General features: G+C 46.4%; 1 protein-coding gene across 1 annotated transcript; it reads right to left on the bottom strand.

The window, feature by feature from the left end:
* Window positions 1–10,815: 10,815 nt before the first annotated feature.
* PPIA (peptidylprolyl isomerase A) lies at window positions 10,816–14,588 on the bottom strand. Its single transcript, XM_004438338.3, has 5 exons — window positions 14,437–14,588; window positions 12,234–12,264; window positions 12,054–12,142; window positions 11,680–11,852; window positions 10,816–11,155 (listed from the first exon to the last, which is right to left on the bottom strand). Exons 1-5 carry the CDS (start codon window positions 14,503–14,505, stop codon window positions 11,023–11,025), a joined length of 495 nt encoding a protein of 164 aa, XP_004438395.1. The 5' UTR covers window positions 14,506–14,588; the 3' UTR covers window positions 10,816–11,022.
* Between the last annotated feature and the right edge of the window lie 9,844 nt (window positions 14,589–24,432).

Raw genomic sequence — 24,432 nt, 5'->3', positions numbered from 1 at the left:
TTTTCAAGTAACACCTATCAAGATTTTTAAAAAGTGTTCAAAAGAAAAAAAAGTGTTTTGAAGTGTTTAAAGTGTCCAAATATAAATACATCTCAGCGTTCAGAGGAGGGGAGCTCCACTGAGGGGCTGGAGTATTCCAGGAAACTTTCACCAAGTGAGAGAGAGCCTTGGAGGAGGAGGAGGACAAGGAGGGTGAGAGGCAGGCAGGCAGGCGCTCCAGAAAAGGGTGAGTGCAGAGGCATGCTAAGGGGCTGAGAGGAAAATTCCCTGTGCAGAGTGATAGATAGTAAAGACTGACTGGAAGGGAGCGCTAAGCTAAAGGGATTGAATTTTGTAAATTTTGCTCCTCAGCCTTCTGCCTCCACAGTGTTTCCACATCCACACAGTGACCCTACCTTTATGGGGAGGGTGTGGTCTGAGAGTATAAAACGAGCCTGATGACCGCACTGAGGACGAGATGAGGGAGGAGAGAGTTTAGGATAGATAATCCGAAAATGAAGATACTGGATCTTGATTAGATATGGGTACGTCTATATAGACACTGGATAGATACTCTCTGGAGTAGGATACTCCAGAGAAACCTGACAGCCTGCGCCAGCACACCAAGGTGAATGGGCCCTGCAGAAGAACCTCTTGAAGGCAACAGCGTTAGAACCATTTCCCCAAACCAGGGAACGCTGCAACCAGAGGGTCCAAGGCTTTGAGAGGACCCTGGACCCTGAGCCTTGGCCCAGGGGGAGGTCAGTGGAGTCACGACCCAGTCTAAAATGCCCTCTGCCAGAGGGCAGAGGGAGTTGTTTTAAATTCACAAGTTGTTCTTAAATAAATTTTTTTATTATTTATTTTCCCCCAAAGCACCAGTAGATAGTTGTACGTCATAGTTGCACAGCCTTCTAGTTGCTGTATGTGGGACGCGGCCTCAGCATGGCCAGAGAAGCGGTGCGTCGGTGCGTGCCCGGGATCCGAACCCGGGCCGCCAGCAGCGGAGCGCGTGCACTTAACTGCTAAGCCATGGGGCCGGCCCCACAAGTTGTTCTTGAGATAAACCCCAGTCAGTTCCTGTCTTCTGATACCTTCATCCTTCCCTTGGCATGAAGAAAACTTCCTGTTTCTTCAGCACAGCCTGAGATGGGCACTCACATTGGTCCACCTTTCTGCAAGGTCACTGATCTGTCCTCCTACAAGGTCACTGATCCACAACAGGTGGCAACCCTGGACATTAGCTGAGGTTCCGGACTGGGTCTCCCTTGTGGCCTGCGTGCTTCCACCACCAGCAACACTACTGCTGCACCCAGCTAGTGTATGATTTCAGGGGCCCAAGTGGAAAACCTCACAGCCCAAAACACTGTCTCAAATGTTTCATCAGAGGCAAGTATTATGTGTCGGAGCACTTGGCCTGTCGGGAACAGGAATTTGGATGGTATCTTGTACGCACAGCCCCGTGGCGGGAGAAAGAAGGGAGCTCTCCCTGTGTTTCCCTTTCCTCTTCCTGTCACAGTGCCTCTGCCTTTCCCCAGAGTTGTGTTCCTCTCTTGCTGCATACTTATTCCTCACCAATACACCCTCCCTCCCTCCCTCCTTCCCTTCCTTCCATAGAAAAAGTATGAGGTCCACCAAGGACCCAGCACTCTGGTAGGTACCGGGGATATAAAGAGTCAAATTCCTGCCATCACTGGCCTCGTGCAAACAAGTAACTGTAAACCATGTGCAGATGCTTCAATAGCGCAGATTGTAACACACGCTATGGTAGCACAGAGGTGGGAGCAGCTCATTTCGCCTCCATCAAGAAAGTCCAGAAAGACATCGCCCATACGTGAAGACTTCTTTCCTGAGAGTCAAACTGCTTAATAGCTCCAGACAAAAACCTTAGAGGAGGAAAGAAAAACATTTGTCTTATATGGAAAGGAAAAAACTAGATTGTCAAATAGCCAGTGTACTTTACACACAGAAACAATGACTGAAAACAGGCAGTGCCGGAGGAAGTAGGTACTATAATTACACCCCATCTACAGATGAGGAAACAGAGCTCAACGTAAATTACTGTCCCAAGGTCCCCAGGCGATCCTGGTGGAAGTGGACTCAAATCCAGTGTCGCGGAGCTCCTGGCAGAGTGGAGAAGGCCCTGAAGCTGGCCATGAAACGACGGTGCCCCTGAAGCCAGGCCCCCGAGTGTCCGATGGGGCAGGTGCTCTCAAACGTCTGTCTCTTCCCCCTGCAGACTCAGTCAGTGCTGGGGGTGACGGCTATGGTTAGGGTTAGACGGCCAACCTTAGGATAAACAATAAAAAGATGAATCAACCTGAAAATCTTGTGTCATCATTAGGAATTTTGAGAAACCCCAAATAAATGTCCACAACTTTTGGGATGTCCAATGGCTACCATTTGCCTAAGTATTTCCTGAAAAATACTGAAACTCAGGACATTGAGTGTGCAGCTGAACAACAGTCACGTTTTTCATGGTAAATTACAAGTTGTAGGATTTCAGGCAGATTGGAAAATTACAGTCACAGCTTCCCGTTCCCACTGTAACACACACCTGCTGATGGCCTGGCCGCTAGCCTCTGGGGTGATCGGTCTTGCTCCAGCATTGAGGTTCCTAGCTGCAGGTCCTGACCTGCATTGTAAAATCAACTACTGGGTTGCCACCCATATTTTTTTTAATTAATACAATAGGAAATATCACAGTGCAGTGCCTTTGGTAAGAGTAGTGCTCCACGATATGTTTCAGTTATATGTATAGGGGTACCAGGCCACAATGTAAAATACACTTCTTTCTGGGGATTACAATTACAAAACGATTGCCTAGTTCATAAGCACCATTCTGCTCCCTCGTGTGTTTACCAAGAATCAATTCTATTTCTTCCGAGATCTGTTTATGTTAGTCTTAACTATTTTAAGTATGTAATTCAGTTAACAATTATGTAGCGGCCAGCCCCGTAGCGTAGTGGTTAAGTTCAGTGTGCTCCACTTTAGCGTCCCAGGTTCGCGGGTTCGGATCCTGGACGCAGACCTACACCATTCGTCAGCCATGCTGTGGCAGCAACTCACGTTAAAAAAAAATAAATAGAGAAATATTGGCACAGATGTCAGCTCAGGGCTAATCTTCCTCAAACTAAAAAAGAGGAGGATTGGCAACAGACGTTAGCTCAGGGCTAATCTTCCTCAAACTAAAAAAGAGGAGGATTGGCAACAGACGTTAGCTCAGGGCTAATCTTCCTCAGCAAAAACATGTAAATCTATTACGAAATAAGTGTGAACAAAGAGTTATTTCTATGAAAAGGTAGGTTTGGAAAGAATAGACGAACACAAATTTCAAAGAAATGAATTCCTGTGGCAGCTGGAAAAGATCTGGGGGAAGGTGCTAGAAGTTTACAAGGATTCTGCATCATGAAAGACACCCTAAACATCAAGGAACTGCAGCCTGACATAAAAACAGTAGCCAGATCTGAGTCTTTTAACAGTCTAAATAATACGTTAAGATATATATATGTCAGGGCTTTTTTAACCAATAATTTTCAATTTGCCACCTTGAAGCCTGACAACCCAGAGAGACTTCTGCTGTATAAACGAGCCGACAGCTGCCCCTCTACAGACAAGACAACTTAATGTCTGATTGAAAGGTTGACCAACATGAACACGGAGGTATGTGAATAACGAAAATGTCTTATTTGTAGTATATAATCAGGAATGACTTCTAGCTTTTGTTTTGGAAAATTGCCTAATAATTAATGAAAGTAATAATGAAGAAAAAAGTCTAATTTTTGGAGCAATATCTTTGTTTACATTAAACATTTTGAAGTGAACCAAATACTTCTGATTTTAGAATGTATATTTTTGATTTTTTTTTTTTCTGTGGAAGAGTCCCCCTGAGCTAACACCTGTTGCCAATCTTCCTCTTTTTCTATGTGAGCCGCTGCCACAGCCTGGCCACTGACACACAAGTGGTGTAGGTCCGCACCCAGGAACCGAACCTGAGCCACCAAAGCAGAGTGTGCTGAACTTAACCACTAGGCCACTGGAGCTGGCCTGTGACATTTTTAATATGTAATACAGGTAAAAAGAGTATGCGGTGAAAACGAGTCTCCTCCTCCCTCCCCTGATGCACCTTGGGAAACATTTCTCTGTTTCCTCCCAAGTGTATTCTGGGCACATACAGGCAAACAAATAATTATTCTGCTTTTTACAAAAATTGTAGCATATAGTATATTGTGTCCTACTGCTCTTTGATTCTTCTCATCTAAAAGTCTATCTGAAACTATTTGGGAGATGTACCACTTTGTTCTTTTATTTATTTATTTTTTCCCCCCAAAGCCCCAGTAGATAGTTGTATGTCATAGTTGCACATCCTTCTAGTTGCTGTATGTGGGACGCAGCCTCAGCGTGGCCGGAGAAGCGGTGCGTCGGTGCGCACCTGGGATCCGAACCCGGGCTGCCAGCAGCGGAGCACGCGCACTTAACCGCTAGGCCACAGGGCCTGCCCCCCCACCTTGTTCTTTTAACAGCTACATCTTCTCTCATTATGTCAGTGATTTTCAGCCAGGAAGCACTTTGGAAATTTGTGGGCCTCTAACAGTGGATGGGGGTGATGCTGGACATCTTGTAAAGCATGAGACTGCCTCACTGACTTTCAAACATCCGGCCAGATGTTCATGTACATGAAAAACTCATTTATAACTATCTAAGTCTAGAACTCCATTTTACATACAAACACAAAGGGTTTGGTTTTGGTTGTTGAAAATTTTAACATCTCTGGCATTTCCCACTGCCGTGTCATTGGAAGGAAGCATGAACTTTCTTGTTTTAAACTTTGTTGAGAGTTGTTCATCATTTCTGAAAGTCATGTGATATTGCCCATGATATCGAAGACACCCAAAGTACACTTGTTTGCTTGTGCACAGTTAACAGGGTGCACCCTGACCCCCTCATGGTGCCCTCATGAGTGGTTGTACAGACCCCAACATTTAGAGTAAAACGTTATTTCATTATCAGTGATTGCCCTTTCTTTTCTCCTCATTGTTCAATTAGGAGATTACCAATTTTTTAAAATTATGTTTGTAAGAATGTTCTATCTATAATATGAGCTAAGGATAGTAAAGGGATATTGTCATAAAAGGGGGCATTGGATCTGAAAGGCTACTATAAATTAATTAAGTTACTGTAATTTACTTAACTAGTCCCCTATGATGGACATTTGCACTATTTCCAGTTTTTCAACGCTATTTATTTGCTTTATTTCCGAAAATTGCATTCATACAGAGCCATCAATTCAGACAAAGCAAGGAAAACTTAAACACGGACTAGAAATAGGTAATATTTCAGAATTCAAAGTTATAAAGATAACCAATCTCATTTCCTCATGCATTTAAAAAGTAATCTGCCATTAAAGAAAACGTACTTAATTTTCACCACCAATGTTACGGCACTGATCCAGGCCCCATCCCTCACACCTGGATGATGCAGCAGCCTCCAGAGTCCACTCTGCTCCACAGTCTACTCAGTACAGCAGTCAAAGTGATCCTTTTAAAATGTCAGGCAAATGCTGTCACTCCTCTGCTCACAGTTCTGTAGATATGTGGATCTTATTTGGATCCAAATTCAGATAAACCAACTGGAGGGAAAAAAACCATTTATGAGACAGCTGAAAAAATTTCAAAGTGACTGGATAGTTAATGATATTAAGGAATCATTATTTTAGATGCAAATAGTGGTATTTTGGTTATGTTAAAAATGTGAATACATATATTTTATTTTGTTTTATTGGTGAGGAAGATTAGCCCTGAGCTAACATCCGTTGCCAATCCTTCTCTTTTTCCTGAGGAAGATTGGCCCTGAACTAACAGCTTTGCCCATCTCCCTCCATTTTGTATGTGGGACACCTGCCACAGCATGGCTTGATAAGCATGCCCATCTCCCTCCATTTTGTATGTGGGACACCTGCCACAGCATGGCTTGATAAGCATGCCCATCTCCCTCCATTTTGTATGTGGGACACCTGCCACAGCATGGCTTGATAAGCATGCCCACCTCCCTCCATTTTGTATGTGGGACACCTGCCACGGCATGGCTTGATAAACAGCACACATGTCTGCGTCTGGGATCTGAACCTGCAAACCTGGGCCACCAAAGCGGAGCGTGTGAACTTAACCACTACGCCACCATGCCAGGCCCATATCTTTTAGAGACAAACTATATACTAAAATATTTGTGGATATATCTGGAATTGGCTTCAAAATAGTCCAGTTGGAGAAAAGAGGACTGGTTGGGGAGGGAAATAGATGAAACAAGATTTTGTGCAAGACAGCAAAAATACAAAAGCAGATCAGTTCTTCAAGTATCTCTGTTTTACATGAACCAAGCTGAACAGTTGAAGAGGTGAATACAAACTGGGAAATTACAAATGAAGAACTACGAAGCTGTGAAAAAGAATATATACATCTGGGTTAAGATGGTGAATTGAATGCATGCACCTTTTTCTTTTTCCCAAAACCCAGTTAAAACTGCAATAATGAAACAAGGAAGGGCTCAAAGCTACTGGAATCATGTCAAAAACACACAGAAGTCAGTGTAGACGGGCTTACAAGCCCCCTAAATTTGGCATGATTTGAGCATCAAAAATAATGAGTGCAATTGTTTGTAACATGTTGACTAAGAATCCATGAATCCACAGTGATAGGAGCAGGGAGGGAGGGAGGGAGGGAGGGAGCGAGAGATTAGAAGATGACTCTATTTTTGCAACTACAGAATAATAATTGATTCATGCAAAGATCATTCATTCATGCTAAAACAAAACAATTAGGTGGAAAGTCTGGGAACAGGATCTTCACACAGAGGCAAAGTATCATCCCACAGACTACCTGCTCTCTAGAAAGAGTGTAAAGTCCCTTTCCAGTGGAGCAGGCTGGCAGGCACCACTGCCTCACTGCTGAGTCCATCTGAGATCATGTACCACCTGACGAGAGATGGGATTAAGTGCACACGGCACGACCTATGAAGTCTGCCTGCTAACGATGTTGAAACTGAGTCCAATCAAGCTTCTTGGCCCAATGTCCAGTTTACAGAAAATACAAAAGCTAGAACAAGCAAGTCATGAAGAGGAGACATCGGACAGCTCCAGAATTGAGGACTTTCCAAGAAGTCAACATCCTGGACTGTTTAAGGAGTCAATGTCATAAAAAAACAGTGGAGGCCAAAGATCACATAGTGGAGGATTCAGCTTACATGAAATGTCCAGAAAAGGCAAATCTAGAGATGGAAAGCAGACTTGTAGTTGCTGGGGGCTAGGAGTAGCAGCAGGAGTGACTGCAAATGGGCACAAGGATGGGGTCTTCCTGGAGTGATGGATTATGGCGATGGTTGCACAACTCAGTAAATTCACTAAAAATTATTGCACTTATTATAATTATTGTACATCCATAATTGTACCCCAAAATTATTGTATACCCATAAAAGGGTGAATTTTATGATGTATAAATTATCTCATTAAAGATTTTTTAAAGTTAAATAGAAATTACAGTATGTTAAAAAAAAAAAAAAAAGTGGGAGGACTGTTCTAGATTAACAGAAGACTCAAGACACCTAACCATCAAATACAATGTGTGAACCTAGGTTGGATTCCAGGCGTATGGCAAAGGAGAGGGAGGTGTTACAGAAGACATTCTAATTGTGTGTAAATTATACCTTAAAGCTAATTTTAAAAACAACTTCTAGGATCAATGGGAGAAATCTGAATATGAACCAGATCCTACAGATTTTATGGATTTTGCTTCTCAGGCATGATAAAGGCATTGGGTGAGCCCTACCTTCGGGGAAGCACACCTGGACAACTTTCCTGGAAGCAACTCTTAGGCTTTCCGGGACACTGAGGCCACACTGTAACCCAGATTTTGCTCATCTTGACTTCTCCTGGGGGCCTTCATCATATAGCAGCAATTTACCCTTTCTTTGTAGAACTAGATTGAGAGCTTTCTTCTTACTTTTTCAAAACTAAACAATATGTTTTTAGGGACACACGTAGGTACTAGAGATTAATGAACACAAAAGTCAGAACCATGGTTCCGGGGCTGGCCCCGTGGCTTAGTGGTTAAGCGCTTGTGCTCCGCTACTGGCGGCCTGCGTTCAGATCCTGGGCGCGCACCGACGCACCACTTCTCTGGCCATGCTGAGGCCGTGTCCCACATGCAGGAACTAGAAGGCTGTGCAACTATGACATACAACTATCTACTGGGGCTTTGGGGAGAAAAAGGGAAAAAAAAGGAGGATGATTGGCAATAGATCTTAGCTCAGGGCCGGTCTTCCTCAGCAAACAGGAGGATTGGCATGATGTTAGCTCAGGGCTGATCTTCCTCACACACACACAAAAGAGAACGATGGTACCCCCTGGGAGGGAAAAAAAGAGTATCCAACTGGGGAGAACTCCCAAAGGGGCTTCTGGGTTGCTGGAAATACAGGAGATGCTGGTATTCTTTTTATTTCTGGCCTTTAAACCATACAATGTTATGTATATTCTTGGGCAATGTTTAGACATGGCCCCCGATGATCCTTACTCCCTGATATACATGCCCTTGTGTCATCACCTCTCGGGTGTGGGCTGAACCCAGCAAAATGCTTCTAACAACACACAGCAAAGGAGACGGGATGTAAGACTATGACTTCCATCTTGCTGGACCCTATGCCTCAAGATTGCATGCTTTCACGAAGCAAGCTGCTGAGTTGGCGAGGCCTTCATAGCAAGGAACGGAAATTCTGCTGACCGGTTGTGAGTACGCTAGGAAGCAGATCCTTCCCCACTGGAGTCTGAGGTGACGATGGCCCTGGCTTGCACCTCAACTGCCGAGGACCAAGTCAAGCTGTGCTCCAATTCCTGACCCACAGGAACTGAGGTGTTCTTTAAAGTCATTAAGTTTTGGGATAATCTGAAACACAGCAATAGACATCCAATACAATATGCTTCTGTATATGATTCACAATAAAATCTTCAATTCATAATTCCAGGACAACGTTAAGAATGGGGTCTATACTCAAGTTTCACACAGTTCATTCCACTATTTGTGAGCCTCCTCTCAGTCAAGCACTAGCCTAGGCACTAGGAGTCACTGAACAAGCTGGACACAGCTCCAGGGGTTCACAAACTCAACAGAAACTTGTCAAACTGTGTGCTAGGTACTCATATGAGCACTTCATTTATTTAATCCTCACAATTCTACGAAGCAGAGTACTCACTGTGTAAGAACTGGTTATATTGTAAGCTTAGTTCTGCAGAAATGGGGTACGCAAACTCGAACTCTTGGCTTGGGAATTCTTGTCTGTGGGTATCCATGAGAGCCTAGCAACAGCCTCTAATCAGACAAAATGGCTGAAGAGAGCATGTTCTGAACACCAGGCCTTTGCATACGTAGGTCCTTAGCTTGAAGCTTCTCCTCTTCAGGAAAGCTATTTGGGACCTTTCTCATTAGATCTTACTTCATATGCTAACACTGTATGTAAGAAGAGTTATCAACTACCGGCACCTGGTGTCTTCCTCTTGCAAAGCTCTGTAAGGCAGGAACCTCTCTACTTTGGTTACCCATCGTTTTTTCCAATACCCAGCATAGTGCATCAACATCAGTCTGAAAAATACTTGGATGAAAAAAAATGACTAGGTGTGAATGGTCAATGATGGCTAGTCTATTCACTAAGGGAATAAGAGGACACCCATCTCTACCTGTGTACCTGGTCATCCATGGACTTCATAAAGTCACCCAGAGAACACAAGGCAATATAGAAGACTGAAATCCACAACCAAAGAGGCACCAGCATTTAGTGCAGAAGGAACCAACCAGGAGTCTGACTGACCTGTAGAACATCAAGCACATCCCACACCATGCCAGATACAAGTGGTTTTTAGGTCAATTAAGAGCCCCAAAACCAGGGTCAGGAGGGGCAGATGTACGACCCAAGGGAGTATTCTTAGTTTGCACCTGAGATTGTCCTCTAACAGGTTTCCTTCAGCCTATACAGCTAATTCTTATCACTGCACATTTGCACATTTGATTTCAAAAGAAATCAAGTTTATGGGCGGGCAAGGGCCTCATTCAACTGGATCTTATGGCTCAGGCTGGTCAGGTCTACACTACAGAGGAACTGCAAGACCTCAAAAAACCATCAGCAGGTCTCTACACCCAAGACTGGGGAGAGACTCCTTAATCTGGAGGCAGTAACTGGTCACTATAGCTGGCTTGGGGTTTCGGGGGTAAAGCACAACCAGACACCTTCTGCAAGGAGCCAGAGCACCAGGAACCCGGCTTGCACCACCTTTATCAGACATCAAGCATTTCATACATAATTAAGCTTTATTATAAACCTTCTAACCTTGTCTACATTTTCCAAGTAAAACAGGTCCAGATATTCCAGGAATATGGTCTGAAAACCCTTCCCCAAAGTCTATAAAGTCTGACATTTTCCTCAAGTGCCATCATAGAACGTGTTCAAATTAAGCTTTGTTAAAATGAGCCATGATTTTCAATGTTATTAACTCCAGTGGATACCTCTAAATGTGCCAAGTGGGAATTTCCCACTGCCACCCTTACAACAGCACTGGTCCAACCCAGCCAAGAAGTTCCAACTCGTTTTTTCCTTGCTCTAGCCTACATCTTCAGTATTCCACTCACAGCTTACCTTGAGGAGACTTATTCAGCAACATTTAATTCTTGGGTCAGGGAACCAAAAAACAAAAGCACTCTGGAATTAAAGCAAACATAGCAAGTGTTGTCTTTGAGGTAACCTACTGCTTAAAATGAAACCTACATCAATACCCTAACCCAAACAAGGACAGACAGCTGTTGTTTAGTTTTTATTTCATAATCATAAACTTAACTCTGCAAGCCAGCTAGACTTGGAGGGGGAAAAGGAAAATATGGAACCCAAAGAACTGTAGCAAGAGCACCAAGATTATAGGATATTTCAAGCAGACGGGGGTAAAGGGGTGCTCTCCTGAGCTACAGAAGGAATGGTCTGGTAGTTAAGATAAAACACAAGTTAAATTTATTAGATTTGTCCACAGTCAGCAATGGTGATCTTCTTGCTGGTCTTGCCATTCCTGGACCCAAAGCGCTCCATGGCTTCCACGATATTCATGCCCTCTTTCACCTTGCCAAAGACCACATGCTTGCCATCCAACCTGGAAACAGAAGAACCATCACTACCACCAGTGACCAAAGATAAATAAGCAGCCTGCATTGTGCATTAAGAGAACAGCGCCCCCACAAGTCAACACAGCACACTCAAGAAAACACCAGAAAAGTGGCTCATCCAGCCTTAGTACTAGTTAATGCTGACTAGTTAAAATACTGGAAATATTTTATCCTTCTACCTAAAAGAAACGGCAACACCACATATTATTAACAAGCCAGTCTCAAAAGGGTGGCCTAAGATTCTCCAATTGCTGTTAAGAATCTTAAGTTTAGAATGGACCCCCAAAAAAGGGGCAACAAATCACATGCTAATTAGAAGTATCACAAGTAACTGAACTACACAGCTAAGTGCCCTGTTTCGCTATCACAGTATCTTGCTTTCTTATAAACACACTATCAAAATCTATAGCTATTCATGCCCTTCTACAACCTTAGAGATGGAAAACAGCAGGGAAAGGTTAAAGCAAGTAATTAGTGTTTCTTGGTTGCCTTTGCTGTGCTCTGCCCTTACCACTCTGTTTTGGCAGTGCAGATGAAGAACTGGGAACCATTTGTGTTGGGTCCAGCATTTGCCATGGACAAGATGCCGGGACCTGTATGCTTCAGGATGAAATTCTCATCATCAAATTTCTCCCCGTAGATGGACTTGCCACCAGTGCCGTTATGGCGTGTGAAGTCACCACCCTGTGAACATGAGAGGAACCTGTCACTTTTGGCAACATAATGGCAAAACATGCCAAGTCTGCAAGGTTCAAACTTTAAAACTGACTATAAGGATTAAGTGGAACCAAAATGTTACAACAGCAGCCCATACGTGCACATCAATCCCCATGTTCTGGCTCAATCCCAAATTGAGAACCCGATTAGATTCAGTCAATTTCATACCTGGCACATAAATCCTGGAATAATTCTGTGAAAGCAGGAACCTTTATAACCAAATCCTTTCTCACCAGTGCTCAGAGCACGAAAGTTTTCTGTTAAAGAAATTATATACGTAAACATAACACACACAACAGGTGAAACCGGAATACCTTTATTAAACTTAAAAAAATAAAGAGAACTAACCTGCTGTCTTTGGAACTTTGTCTGCAAACAGCTGTAAAACAAAATGACAGTTCATTAACATCTGCTTACATATTTTGTTGCTTAGTACCCATGTCTTTAGGGGCTTCTGAATCACAAATTCATTTTCTCACTACAAGAGAATGCTTCTTCAGTAATTACTCTGGATACCAAATAACAACTGCTCCTGACAGCCTTAAGGTCCTGTGGGGTTGGACTAAGCAACCTGAAACCCAAAAACATGCCAAGAATCCAGAACCAGTAGTGACTTAAATAGTGTGAGGCTTCTAAAAAGTGACTCAGAACTTTTAAGTGTCATCACACCTACTTCTAAAGAAATATATGGCTTCTCAAATGTACATCACCTCCCCCAACCTCAGCTGGAACCTAAGAACAAAATTTTCAGGAACAGCCAAGTACTTCTGCAGGATCAGGGGAGTAAAGAGCTGTTATTTTAATCACTGGTAATGAAAATGCTACTACCTCCAATCTGTTAACATAGCTTTATGGATTAGATGAGCAGTCACTTCTTGGTTTCCAGGTCCCTTACCTAATAGTGGGGTAAAAAATAAAGATTGGTATCTAGTGCATCTGCTTTGAACCTCTCCTGCATGTATAAAACATTTTGGGTAGAAAACCAGCTTAAATACCATAGAAAACATTTTACAAGGCTTTTCATAAAAACAGCTTGTTCAAAAGCATTTCATGAACTCTTTCAGAGATCTGTGACTAGATCATCTATCAAAACACCTGCATATTTCCCTTAGGAAGATCTTGTTATTTAGCTTTTTAAGTATTTGTACCTAAAATATACTCTCTTTGTATTAACATTTCTCAGAGCTTTGTACTCCTTAAGTTACAATTTCCCATTTAGACCCTTACTAAAGCTAAAGCCCTTACTAGCAGTTCCACCAGCATTCTCACCAAGAGCTATGCAGCAGCTCCTATTTCCATTAAGCCCTCTGACTAACCTGAGACTAACAAGCTACAAAACTGCAGGCTAAAGCCAAGTTTCCACGTGGTCCCTAGTCAGTTATCAGCTCACTACAGGTAAAAGCAGGGTGTAGATCCAAAAGAATGTAATATTTCCCCAACGAGCTTTCAGGGCCAGGCCAAGTTTCCACGTGGGCCCCCGTCAATTATTAGCTCTGACTACAGATAAAAGATGGGTGTAGATTGCTTAGGATGCAGTGTTTCTCTAACAAAGGTTTAGACGCCTCCTATGTACCAGGGGCTGAGGAGGGCGTAAACAAAAAGGTAGCAACCCCGCCCTGCCCTCACTAACCTCATGAGGGGGAAATCTGTTCTTGGAATGAGATCTTAAAACCTAATCATTGCTGGTTTTTGGAGAAGCGGTCGAAGAGAATCACACCCCTTAGGGCCACACACAACCCAAGCCCTACCCTGTCGGGTGAACTGGAACGGAACCGCATGCACCGTTTTAACAGCACACCCAGCCGGTTACCTACTTTGCTGTAACTGCAAACTGATCGGTAAGCTCTCCCGACATCTCGGAACTAACTGGGAAAGCATCTTTAACCCACCCCGTTGGAAGATGCTGGCCGCACTGCCAGTCTCGACACGCCATTCTGCGCGGGGACGACCAGGAGGAGCCGGGCGCCCTCCCCGGTGTCGTCAACGCGGCGGCCTTCCGCCGGCACGTTTCCGCTCTGGCGGGGGCGGGGAGGTGCGCCGGGGGCCGATTTCTCACCGTCTCCACATTTTGGACCAGACGGAGAAGCCGGCGAGCGAAGCCACAGTCGGCCCGCGCCCTCCTCACAGCCCGGACTGGCAGGCGGCCTCCCGGAGCCAAGGGAGGCTGCGCTACGGCCGTCGGCGAGAGCCGCGTCGGGGGCGAGGCCAGGCTTCCGCGCCCTGGAGGGCGGCCCGGGGAGGGTCGCTGCTGGGGCCGGCGCCAGCCTTCCGTTTGGGGTGTCACCGACCCGCAGAGGCCGGCGGCCCCGCGCGGCGACCAACGGCCCGCAGTCCGAGCACGTGCGCGGGCGGAAGGGCGCGGCCGCCCCTCCCCCGCCCGCCCGCCCCGCCTTTGTCTGCCCGCCGCCCCCGGCCTCCCAAAATGGCCCCTCATCAGGAAATGGCGCCGCGCCGCCCGCGTTCCTCAGGCAGGGCGCCCGCCCCGGGCCCCTCGGCCGACCCCGCTGCCCGCTGCCCGTTCGAGCCCACCCGCGCCGCCATCCGCCCCGACCTCGAAGGAGACGCGGCCCAAAGGCTCGCCGTCCACGGCGATGTCGAAGAACACGGTTGGGTTAACCATGGCTAAGCGGCACGGACGGCTCCTCAGCGACAGCGTCTGCAAAGCGGCACGAGCCTGGCCGCCGGCCTCTTTTATAGCCGGCTCGGGCCCCGCCCACGGCAGGTCGTGCGCCTCAGCCCTGGCCAATCGCGACCGCGAGCCGGTCGGAGTGATGGTGCTGCTGGCCTATATGCGGAGACGGCACCAGAGGGGCGGGACGGGAGGCGCGCGTGCGCGCTGGCGGAGGCAGGAGGTTCCCGCCCGCGGGCTCCGTCGCGGCACTGCAGCGTGGGGTCGGCAGGCGGCTGGGGAGCGCCGACGGGGACGAGGACAGGGCAGGGCGAGGGGGACGACCCCAGTGAGCCGGGTGGGCCAGTGGGAGCGCCAGGGGGGGCGCGTGGGGGCGCCTCCACCGCCCGCGCTGGTAGGGCGTCTCCCCATTGCGCAGAGGGGGCAACTGAGGCGAACGCAGGCCTCAAGGTCGCGGCGCCCGCCAAGGTCGCTTGGGGTTCCCGCCCCGCGCCGCTCGCGGAGGCCAGGTGGCCTTGGGCATCACCATTTTGTCAAACTGCAGATGAGGCGTAGCCGCCCCCGTCTGAGAAGTTATGAAATCCTTACAAAATGCCCTACTTACCGAAAATATCTTGCGCACTGCTTGCATTTTCTCCAGGAGGAAGGCATTAAAACAAGAGCATGGCAGGCTCTTTACCTGTGAAGACACACTGCACGTTTTTGCCCTTTTTAAAAAATCTTTTAAAAATCTCTGCTCCCCGCCCCCCACTTTCAGAGGCAGAGTTGTGCTCTGACTTCTGGGTGAAACAAAGCAACAATCTAAAAGTGAGTTCCTTCAGGCAAGGACATTAATCATACTTTGAATACTAGTACTAAGTGCACTTCTGTGACTAGTCTTTCGTTCAGAAAACCTTGAAAAGGGAATTTACATATCCTCTTCTGTCATTTAGTTGCAATATTCAGAATGTTATTTAATATCTCTAAAACTCAATTTCTTCATTTGCAAAACCAGGATAGAGTTATGAGAATTCTTTTGATAGATGAAGTCCCAGGCCTGGCATCTTGCCATCGTTATTAATAAAGGCATAATGGCATCATGAGCCTACGTGTGCTAGTATTTAGAGAGTGGTTTTCTTTTCACGACCACCTCATTATCCCCATTTACAGATGTGGAAAGGAAGGATCCTCGATGTTAAATATCTTGCTCAGAGTAACCCGCTTATGAGTGTTAGCAAAGCCAGAACTGGAAACTACTTTTTTTGCTCATTTGACATCACCTGGTGCTTTGTGACCTTGAGGAAGCTACTTGTCCTCATCTGACACTGAAAAAAAATGACCCTCAGGCGTAATCTCCTTCAGCTTTCTCTCCTCCACTCTGAACCTTATGGCAGCTAGGAACCCCTCCTAAATATAAATAAATGAGAGCATGAGTGAATAATAGAATCATCCTTTATGACTTCCCTACCATTTAAAGCCCTGCCTTCTCTTCACCATCAACCTTGTGACAGCAAGGTCCTAGGTCTTCTTATTTGGTCCACACAGGCATGCAGTATGTATACTCAGGAAAATAAATGTACATGTGCTTTGTTTGTTAAGGGAGGCATCAGTGTTGTAGGGAATCCTTTACTAGCATTATCTGTTGAACTGGACTACCTAACTGAGTAAAATATCAGCAGGCACAGAACCTCAGGAATGTGGGGCCATCTGTGCCTTATTTGGATGATTCAGACCAAAAGCAAATCCATCCGAATTCAACAATGCCCTGATCTGGCTAGTTGGAGGTGTTCTATACCGGCAAGCAGAACTCTAATTTTGGTCATGTAGCATATTATAAATAAACGCTTACCTCAAAAATGTCTCTGCACAAGAGAGAATGTAACAGGAAAAAAAAAATCAGGTTACTCAAAATTATAAAAACAGACTACTTTGGAGGCTGGCCCAGTGGCGTAGTGGTTAAGTTCACGAGCTCCGCTTCAGCCACCCGGGGTTCACAGGTTTGGATCCCGGGCACAGACCTACACACTACTTGTCAAGCCATGCTGTGGCGGTGTCCCATATAAAGTAGAGGAAGACAGGCACAGATGTTAGCCCAGGGCCAGTCTTCCTCACACAAACACACACAAAAAACAGACCACTTTGGAAGAGGGTAACTTGTCTCGTGTGTGCCTCTTGCCCAGGGCCTCACTTGGTACTTCTGCCATCCTGCTTCTGCTGTCAACGCTGGGTGGAAGCTGCCCCAGCTGGGACCACCGGTGACTTCACAATCCACAATTCCAGGGCTTTTTCCAGGCCACATCTGCCCTGACACTACCCTCCATCAAGCACGTTCACCTCTTCCTGCTTCTACAACTTCCTGGATGGCCTGCACTGTTCTCTCCCATTCCTCCAACTCTGACCTTTCCCCCTTGAACTCTTTCATAGATCTCTCCTGTCAGAGTTACACATTTGGTCTTGTTTTGTTCCTTAAACACCTGCCGTAGTCAACCTCATCCATTCTGTGGCTCACATTCACAGGTGACTTCAAACCAAGCTCCAGCCCCAAGCTCACTCCAGAGCTCCAGATGGATTCTCTCTGTCCGCTGGATCTCCCCTCATGGATGAACCCCTCAGACAGAACTCTGCCCCCCACCTCCCCATCTCGAGGCCTCTCCCCTCCCCAGACCTTCTCCCCACCCCAGACCCCTCCTCCATCTCCTCTGCTGCAGCTTTTGCTTGGCCTTGAGCATCAGTCTCCTAAGTGGTTACTTTGCCTCCATTCTTCCTGGTGCTTCCAGAATGGTCATTCTCAAAATCAGCTGATTTTGTAAGTCCCATGCTCTAAAACCTCCTCTGAGGCCCCTGGTCACCCACAGGACAGAATGTGACCAGCCCCTTCACATACTGTCCCCAACTGGCTTGCTTTCTAGTCTCATAGCTGACATTTCTCCTACCACACTGAACTCATTACCATGCCCACCCTGCATTTCCAGGCCTGTGCAGTGCCTCCCTCCTCTCCACCAGCAGAGCTCAGCCCTGTGGTCCCCATGGGAAGTCTTCCTTAGCACTCCTGGAGCCGTCACTCATCTGCAGACCACACCCTGCACCATCAAAACTCAGCAAAAGTGTGTTGGATGAATATGCATAAATTAGGTCAATAGCCTCATGGGCACATGGTGAAATGCCCAACAAAACCTGGCCCTGGAGTGTGTCTCCCGTGGGGTTGTTATAATTCGCACACGCTGCCCAGACCATGTGACTCTGCACTCCGCTTGGGTGGCAGCAGGCACCCCTGCCTCTTGACAATCAGCCGGGCATGAATAGTCCAGGTGATCAGGCAGCTTCACTTCAGCCTCTGCCCCCACAGCTACATGGTTGCTAATGGCTGCTGGCACCCTCACTTCCTTCCCTGGTCCATCCTCTCTCCTGTCCACAGTCTATCTAGGCCCTGAGTGCATGCCTGCAGCCTGGCCCCACTGCTGTTCTTCCTTCCCCTCATTTCAGCATCTCCTCTCCTTGCGCTGACCAGATCCTCTCCATCCACCAACCCCCGAAGCAGCCCCATTGCCACCTTCTCTTCACTGCTTTTTTTTTTTTTTTGCTGAGAAAGATTCGCTCTGAGCTAACATCTGTACCAGTCTTCCTCTATTTTGTATGTGGGTCTCCACCACAGCATGGCTGACGAGTGGTGTAGGTCTGCACCTAGGATCCAAACCCGTGAACCCTGGGCTGCCAAAGCGGAGTGCAGTGAACTTAACCACTACGCCACAGGGCTGGCCCCTTCTCTTCACTCTTAACTCACTGGTGAGAATAGTCTACACTGCTGTCCTGACCGCTCACTCCCCCCTCTAGGGACCTCTGATTTACAAACCCAATGGACTCCTTTGCTTTATGGCCACTGGCATTTGACCCCATTGATGATTCAAAGTTCTCAGCTCTAAGCTGCAGCAACCCACTCTCCAGTTCAGAATGCGTTCATCAGCGAGCAGGAGAAATCTCCATCAGCAGTGGCTTGGACAGGAATTTGTTTATACACTAAAAATGCAGGGCGGGGCGCAGCTCAAAGCTGCTTTCAGTAGAATGAGCCTACTGAGCAGTGGTCAGAAGTCAGAAAACCTGTGTGGAATAACGAAAATTCCAATAGGATCATTTTCCCACCCCGAAGAGCTGTGTGAGCCTGGGCAGTATGTGAAGGAGTTCAGAATGCCTGTCAAGTGCAGAGATGGTCAGATGTGGACAGAAAAGACATTTATGTGACTGAGGATTCCATCAAATTTAAAGGTGTTTGAAGGAATAAGCAAAAGATACGTGCTGTGAAGCCAGAGGTACACACTCCACCAGCGAGGGCTGGAGGCAGGGAGAGGAGCACAGACAGCGTCCTGCGCAGGCTGAGAAGAGGCTCTCTATGCGGCCACGGCGGGGTGGCCGAAAAGCTCGGGTCCACAGCCTGGCCAGTCTGACTGTTACTTACCTCAGTTAGGTGTTAAAATATACAGCAGTTTTTTTTCCTCTCTTTGACTTACATATGCATTTTCTTTTTAACAAGTTTCTTAAGATATAGTTACAAACCATGAAGTTCACTTGTTTTAAGCGTACAATTCAATGATTTTCAGTATATTCAGAGCTGTGCAAATATCTCCACAATATAATTTTGGAACATTTCCCACACCCCGAAAAGAACCACATGCCTATTTTTAGTAACTCCCTGTTCCCGCCCAATAACTGCTTTCAAAATTGTGTAGTTAAAAATTGATTTAGACTTGTGGTTTCAAATTGAAATATTACGAAGTTTATGTGTTGTATTTTAACATTTAGGAGAACTTTAGGCTCAACATATTAAAAGTTTATCAGAATTATTTAATGCTCAGGGAGGTTTTCTTTGTTAATTTGGACAATTAAATACTTTAAAAGGAAACCAAATGTATTATATTTATAAATGCAGTTTAAATGTTTGAAGATGTATTAAAAGAGTTCTCATCTGCTATTCTTATAAAGAGACAAATATGATTTGTGAGCTGAAGAACTAGGTTTTAAAATGGTAGCTTTAATAAATTAAATATCAGTTGTTAAAATATAGCAAAATAACCCCTGAGTAGTCTTTCTACATAAAAAAGCCACAGGGCCCAAATCCCCGCCACAGGGGCCCCGGGGACTTTGCTGTTCCCATCCTCAGGCTGGTCACTTCGTGGCTTCTGATGGTGCAGCCACCTGTCCTCCCCTTTGCATCCCCCAGTTTCCTGTTCCAGTTCGTCTGGCTCCACAAAGACTAAGGAAGGGGAGAGAAGGAAGAGGGCAGAAGGCGCGGGAGTGATGCCACCACAGTGGCGCCACTGTTCTTAAAGCTCTCCCAGGAGTCCCGCCCGGCAGTCTCCACCCTCGGCGGTAGGAATCCAGAAAGATGAATATCTTGATCTGAGCACATCGCCGCCCAAGCCACCCGAGTTCTGTTAGTGAGGAGGAAGGCAAGAGGGTGCTTTGGGGGGACAACCAGCAGCATCCAATGCACCAAGTACAGCTGACTAGGAGAAAAGGGGTGAACGGGGGGGGACCTGGAGCGCACAGGTGGAACCCCACCACAGCCTGGACTGGGGGAGGACCACCCCGCTGCTGTCAGAGCCTCAGCCTCCAGACACCATGCATTTGAAGGTGGGAAGGGGGCTGGGGCATCTGCTTAGTCGAGCCCAGATCACACCGGATCACAGGAGGCTGGGAGGGTGGTGTCTGGTGTTTTCACACATTGCCTCTCACTTGGACTCATAAGGTGGGGAATTTCCCTAACACAGAGAGGGGCACAGTAACCAAAAAAGGGGAAATGAGACCTAAGTTAGTTAATTCAGAATTCTAGAAGGTATCAGGTGCCATCATGAAGATATTTATTTATTTATTTATTTTTATTTTTTTTTTTAATTTTTGTGAGGAAGATCGGCCCTGAGCTAACATCCATGCTAATCCTCCTTTTTTTGCTGAGGAAGACCGGCTCTGAGCTAACATCTATTGCCAATCCTCCTCCTTTTTTTTTTCCCCCAAAGCCCCAGTAGATAGTGGTATATCATAGTTGCACACCCTTCTAGTTGCTGTATGTGGGATGTGGCCTCAGCATGGCCGGAGAAGCGGTGCGTCGGTGCGCGCCTGGGATCCAAACCTGGGCCGCCAGTAGCGGAGCGTGCGCACTTAACCACTAAGCCACGGGGCGGCCCAAAGATCATTATTTAATTCTCACAGCAGTCCTTTGACGTAGATACTGTTATTGTTCCTATTTTTCCACAAGAGGAGACAGAAAATCAGCAAGGTTGAGTAACTTACTCCAAGTCACACAGCTGCTGAGAAGTAGAGCCAGGGTTTATGCCCATTCTACCTGGCTCTGGATCCTGTGTGCATCACCACCATGCTGTATCCTGAAATTTTTAAAAATTGTAGTAAAATATACATAACACAAAGTTTACCATTTTAACCATGAAGTGTACAATTTAATGGCATTAAGTACATTCATATTGTTGTGCAACCATCACCACCATCCATCTCCAGAACTTTCTCATCTTCCCAAACTGAAACTCTGTCCCCATTAAACACTAACTCCCCATCCACCTCCCCCAGCTCCTGGCAACCACCATTCTGCCTTCAGTCTCCATGCATCTGACTACTCTAGGGACCTCATATAAGTGGAGTCATATAGTACTTGCCCTTTTGTGACGGGCTGATTTCACTGAGCATCACGTCCTCAAGGTTCCTCCATGTTGTAGCATACTGCAGAATTTCCTTCCTTTTTAAGGCTGAATAATATTCCATTGTATGGATAGACTACATTTTGTTTATCCATTCTTTATCCAGGGACACTTGGGTTGCTTCCACCTCTTGGCTATTCTGAATAATGCTGCTGTGAACATTGGTGAGTCCTTGCTTTCAATAATTTTGGATATATACCCTGAAGAGGAATTGCTGGATCAAACAGTAATAGTGTTTAATTTTTTGAGGAACTGCCATACTGTTTTCCACAGTGGCTGCACCATTTTACTTTCACACCACCCATACACAAGGGTTCCAATTTCTCCACATCCTCACCAACACCTGTTATTTTCTGTTTGTTTTGATAGTAGCCATCCTAATGGATGTGAGGCGATATCTCATTGTGGTTTTGATTTGCATTCCCAAAATTATTAGTGATGTTGAGCCTCTTTTCATGTGCTTTTGGCCATTTGTATGCCTTCTTTGGAGAAACATCTGTTCAAATCTTTTATCCATTTTTTAATTGGGTTGTTTGGTTTTTTGTTGTTGAGTTTTAGGAATTCTTTACATATTCTAGATATTAATCCTTTATCAGATATATGATTTGCAAATATGTTCTCCCATTCTGTGTTGCCTTTTCAATTTATTGATAGTGTCCTGATTTTTTTAAGAGTGCCCAGGTTGTGTCCGTTGGCTGGGTCTCATGTTTGGCTGCATAATAGCTCACACTTAGCTTTGGTGTGTGTGTGGGTCCTACCACCAAGGAAAGGTCAACATTACCCACGAAGCCCAGCTCTCCAAGCTCCTGGGGTGATTTTGGCAAAGTCCCCGTGGTGACCATCTTTGTCTCTTCCTCTGATACTAAGGGAGAACTGCAGCAGCTAAGGAGAGGACCAGGAGGGGAAACTGAGGTGGGGCGACTCAGTCTTGTGCCCAGGAGCACCTGCCTCATGTGCGGAGCCCAGAGCAAAATGAAATGTGGGGCCCCCTTGTTCAAAAATTGTCAAGGATTTCAAGACAGAGACAGCAGAGCATAAAACCAAATGTGAGGCCCTTCTGAAGACAAGGCCCTATGTGGCTGCATGGGTCACACACCCCTGATGCCAGCCCTGCTACTGCTTTTGGTGATAAACCATCAATCCCTGGGAGCCCTGGACACAAGAGCCATCACCTAGTGCTCATGAGGAAGAATTGGAGGCCGGTCCAAGGGACCGAGGAGCCTACCTGAGGCCCAGGTGCTCAGGGCCTGCTAGACTCTGAAGGAGGAGCAGGAGTACTCAGAGACCCTCCAATGGCAGGGGGCCTTACAGGAAGAACCCAGTAGTGACTGTGTGCCCTTGGGGGAGCCATGAGTAAGAACCTGCCTGAAGGCCCAGGCACCTGGGGCTACCAGAGTCTGAGGGTGGAGCATTGAAGACTGATAGGAACCCACTGACATGCCAGGCCTTACACTGTGTACCACTGGGGGATGTGACAGGAGAACCGAGACCTCCCAAAGGCATGGGCACATGGGGCTTGCTATGTTCTGAGAGCAAGGGGAATCGAGAGAAACATTGCAGGTGTTCCCAGGGGCTACACTGACTGCCAGGCAGTGGATGTCTGTCACTTAGGAAGGTGAAGGAGAGAAGAGCAAGACCATCCCACCAATGCACAGAGGCACAAGGCCAGCTGCAACAGACCCTCCCACACTCAGATGCCAACCCCACTAAAGGAAGGTACAATCTTGCCATCGGTGGTGAGCTGCACCTAACGCATGGGCAAAGTCCACTCTCAGCTCACCGACAGGCCAGATTGGCTGAGCCTGGTACCAACCGCGACACAGGGAGAGGTGCACCATTTCCTGGGCATTGAGACTGTTTACTTCAGCCTCTGCTTTTCCTTAACACTCAGTGCCTGGCATTCAATAATGAACCCTCCTGCCTGAACTGGGGCACTGGCTTTATCCTGCCTGGACCTCACACCATCGGTTCTCCTAGGTCTCCACCTTGCTGACTCACCCTACAGATCTTGGGACTTGTCAGCTTTCATAATCATGTGAGTTAATTTCTTATAATAAGCCATATATATATGTATGTATATATATATATGTGTGTATATATATATATATATATCCTATTGGTTCTGTTTCTCTGGAGAACTCTGACTAATACAGACATCCAAAAAAGCAAGATAATGTGACCCATCATCCAGAGAAGCAACAGTCAATAGAACCAGACCCAGAGATGGCCTGCGTTATAAGACTGAGACTTTAACCATGGTCAATATGTAACAGGATGTAGGGCAAAGGGTGGATGACTTGCTTGAACAGGTGGGGATTTCAGAAGAGAGATAGAAACAATAAAGACGAGCCAAATGGGGCCAGCTCAGTGGCGTAGTGGTTAAGTTTGCACGCTCCTCTTCGGCAGCCTGGGGTTCGCGGGTCTGCTCCTCAAACTATGCTGTGGCAGCGTCCCACATACAAAATAGAGGAAAATGGGCACAGATGTTAGCTCAGGGCCAATCTTCATCACACACACACACAAAAATAGAAGAGCCAAATGGAAATGCTGCAAAAGAAAATGAAATTAGAAGAAAAATATAACATTAGAGATGAAGGTTTCCTTTATGGACTTAGAGCAGACTGGACCCAGCAGAGGAAAGAATCAGCGAATTTGAAGACAGGTGTTATGTACTGAATGTTTGTGTTCCCCTCCCCAAATTCATATGTTGAAGCCTGAACCACCAATGTGACTCTATTTGGAGATGGAGCCTCTAAGGAAGTAATTAAGGTTAAATGAGGTCATAGGGTAGGGCCCTGATCCAATAGGATGAGTGTCCTTATAAGAAGAGACACCAGGGCCGGCCCCGTGGCTTGGTGGTTAAGTGAGCGCGCTCCACTGCTGGCGACCCGAGTTCGGATCCCGGGCTCCCACCGGCGCGCTGCTTCTCCGGCCATGCTGAGGCCGCGTCCCACATACAGCAACTAGAAGGATGTGCAGCTACGACACACAACTATCTACTGGGGCTTTGGGGGGAAAAAATAAATAAATAAAATCTTTAAAAAAAAAAAAAAAAGAAGAGACACCAGAGAGCTAACAGTCTCCCTCTCTCCATGTGCATACCCCAAGGAAAGGCCGTGCAAGTGAGAAAGTGGCCATCTGCAAGCCTGGAAGAGAGCTCTCACTAGAAACCGAATCAGTCAGAACCTTGATCTTGGAGTTTTAGCCTCCAGAACCATGAGAAAATAAATGTTTGTTG

This window comes from Ceratotherium simum, chromosome 1 (genome assembly GCF_057802395.1).
Source record: "Ceratotherium simum simum isolate JZ-2026a chromosome 1, ASM5780239v1, whole genome shotgun sequence".
Taxonomy (NCBI): domain Eukaryota; kingdom Metazoa; phylum Chordata; class Mammalia; order Perissodactyla; family Rhinocerotidae; genus Ceratotherium; species Ceratotherium simum.
This window is presented reverse-complemented; position numbering and strand designations above follow the sequence as displayed.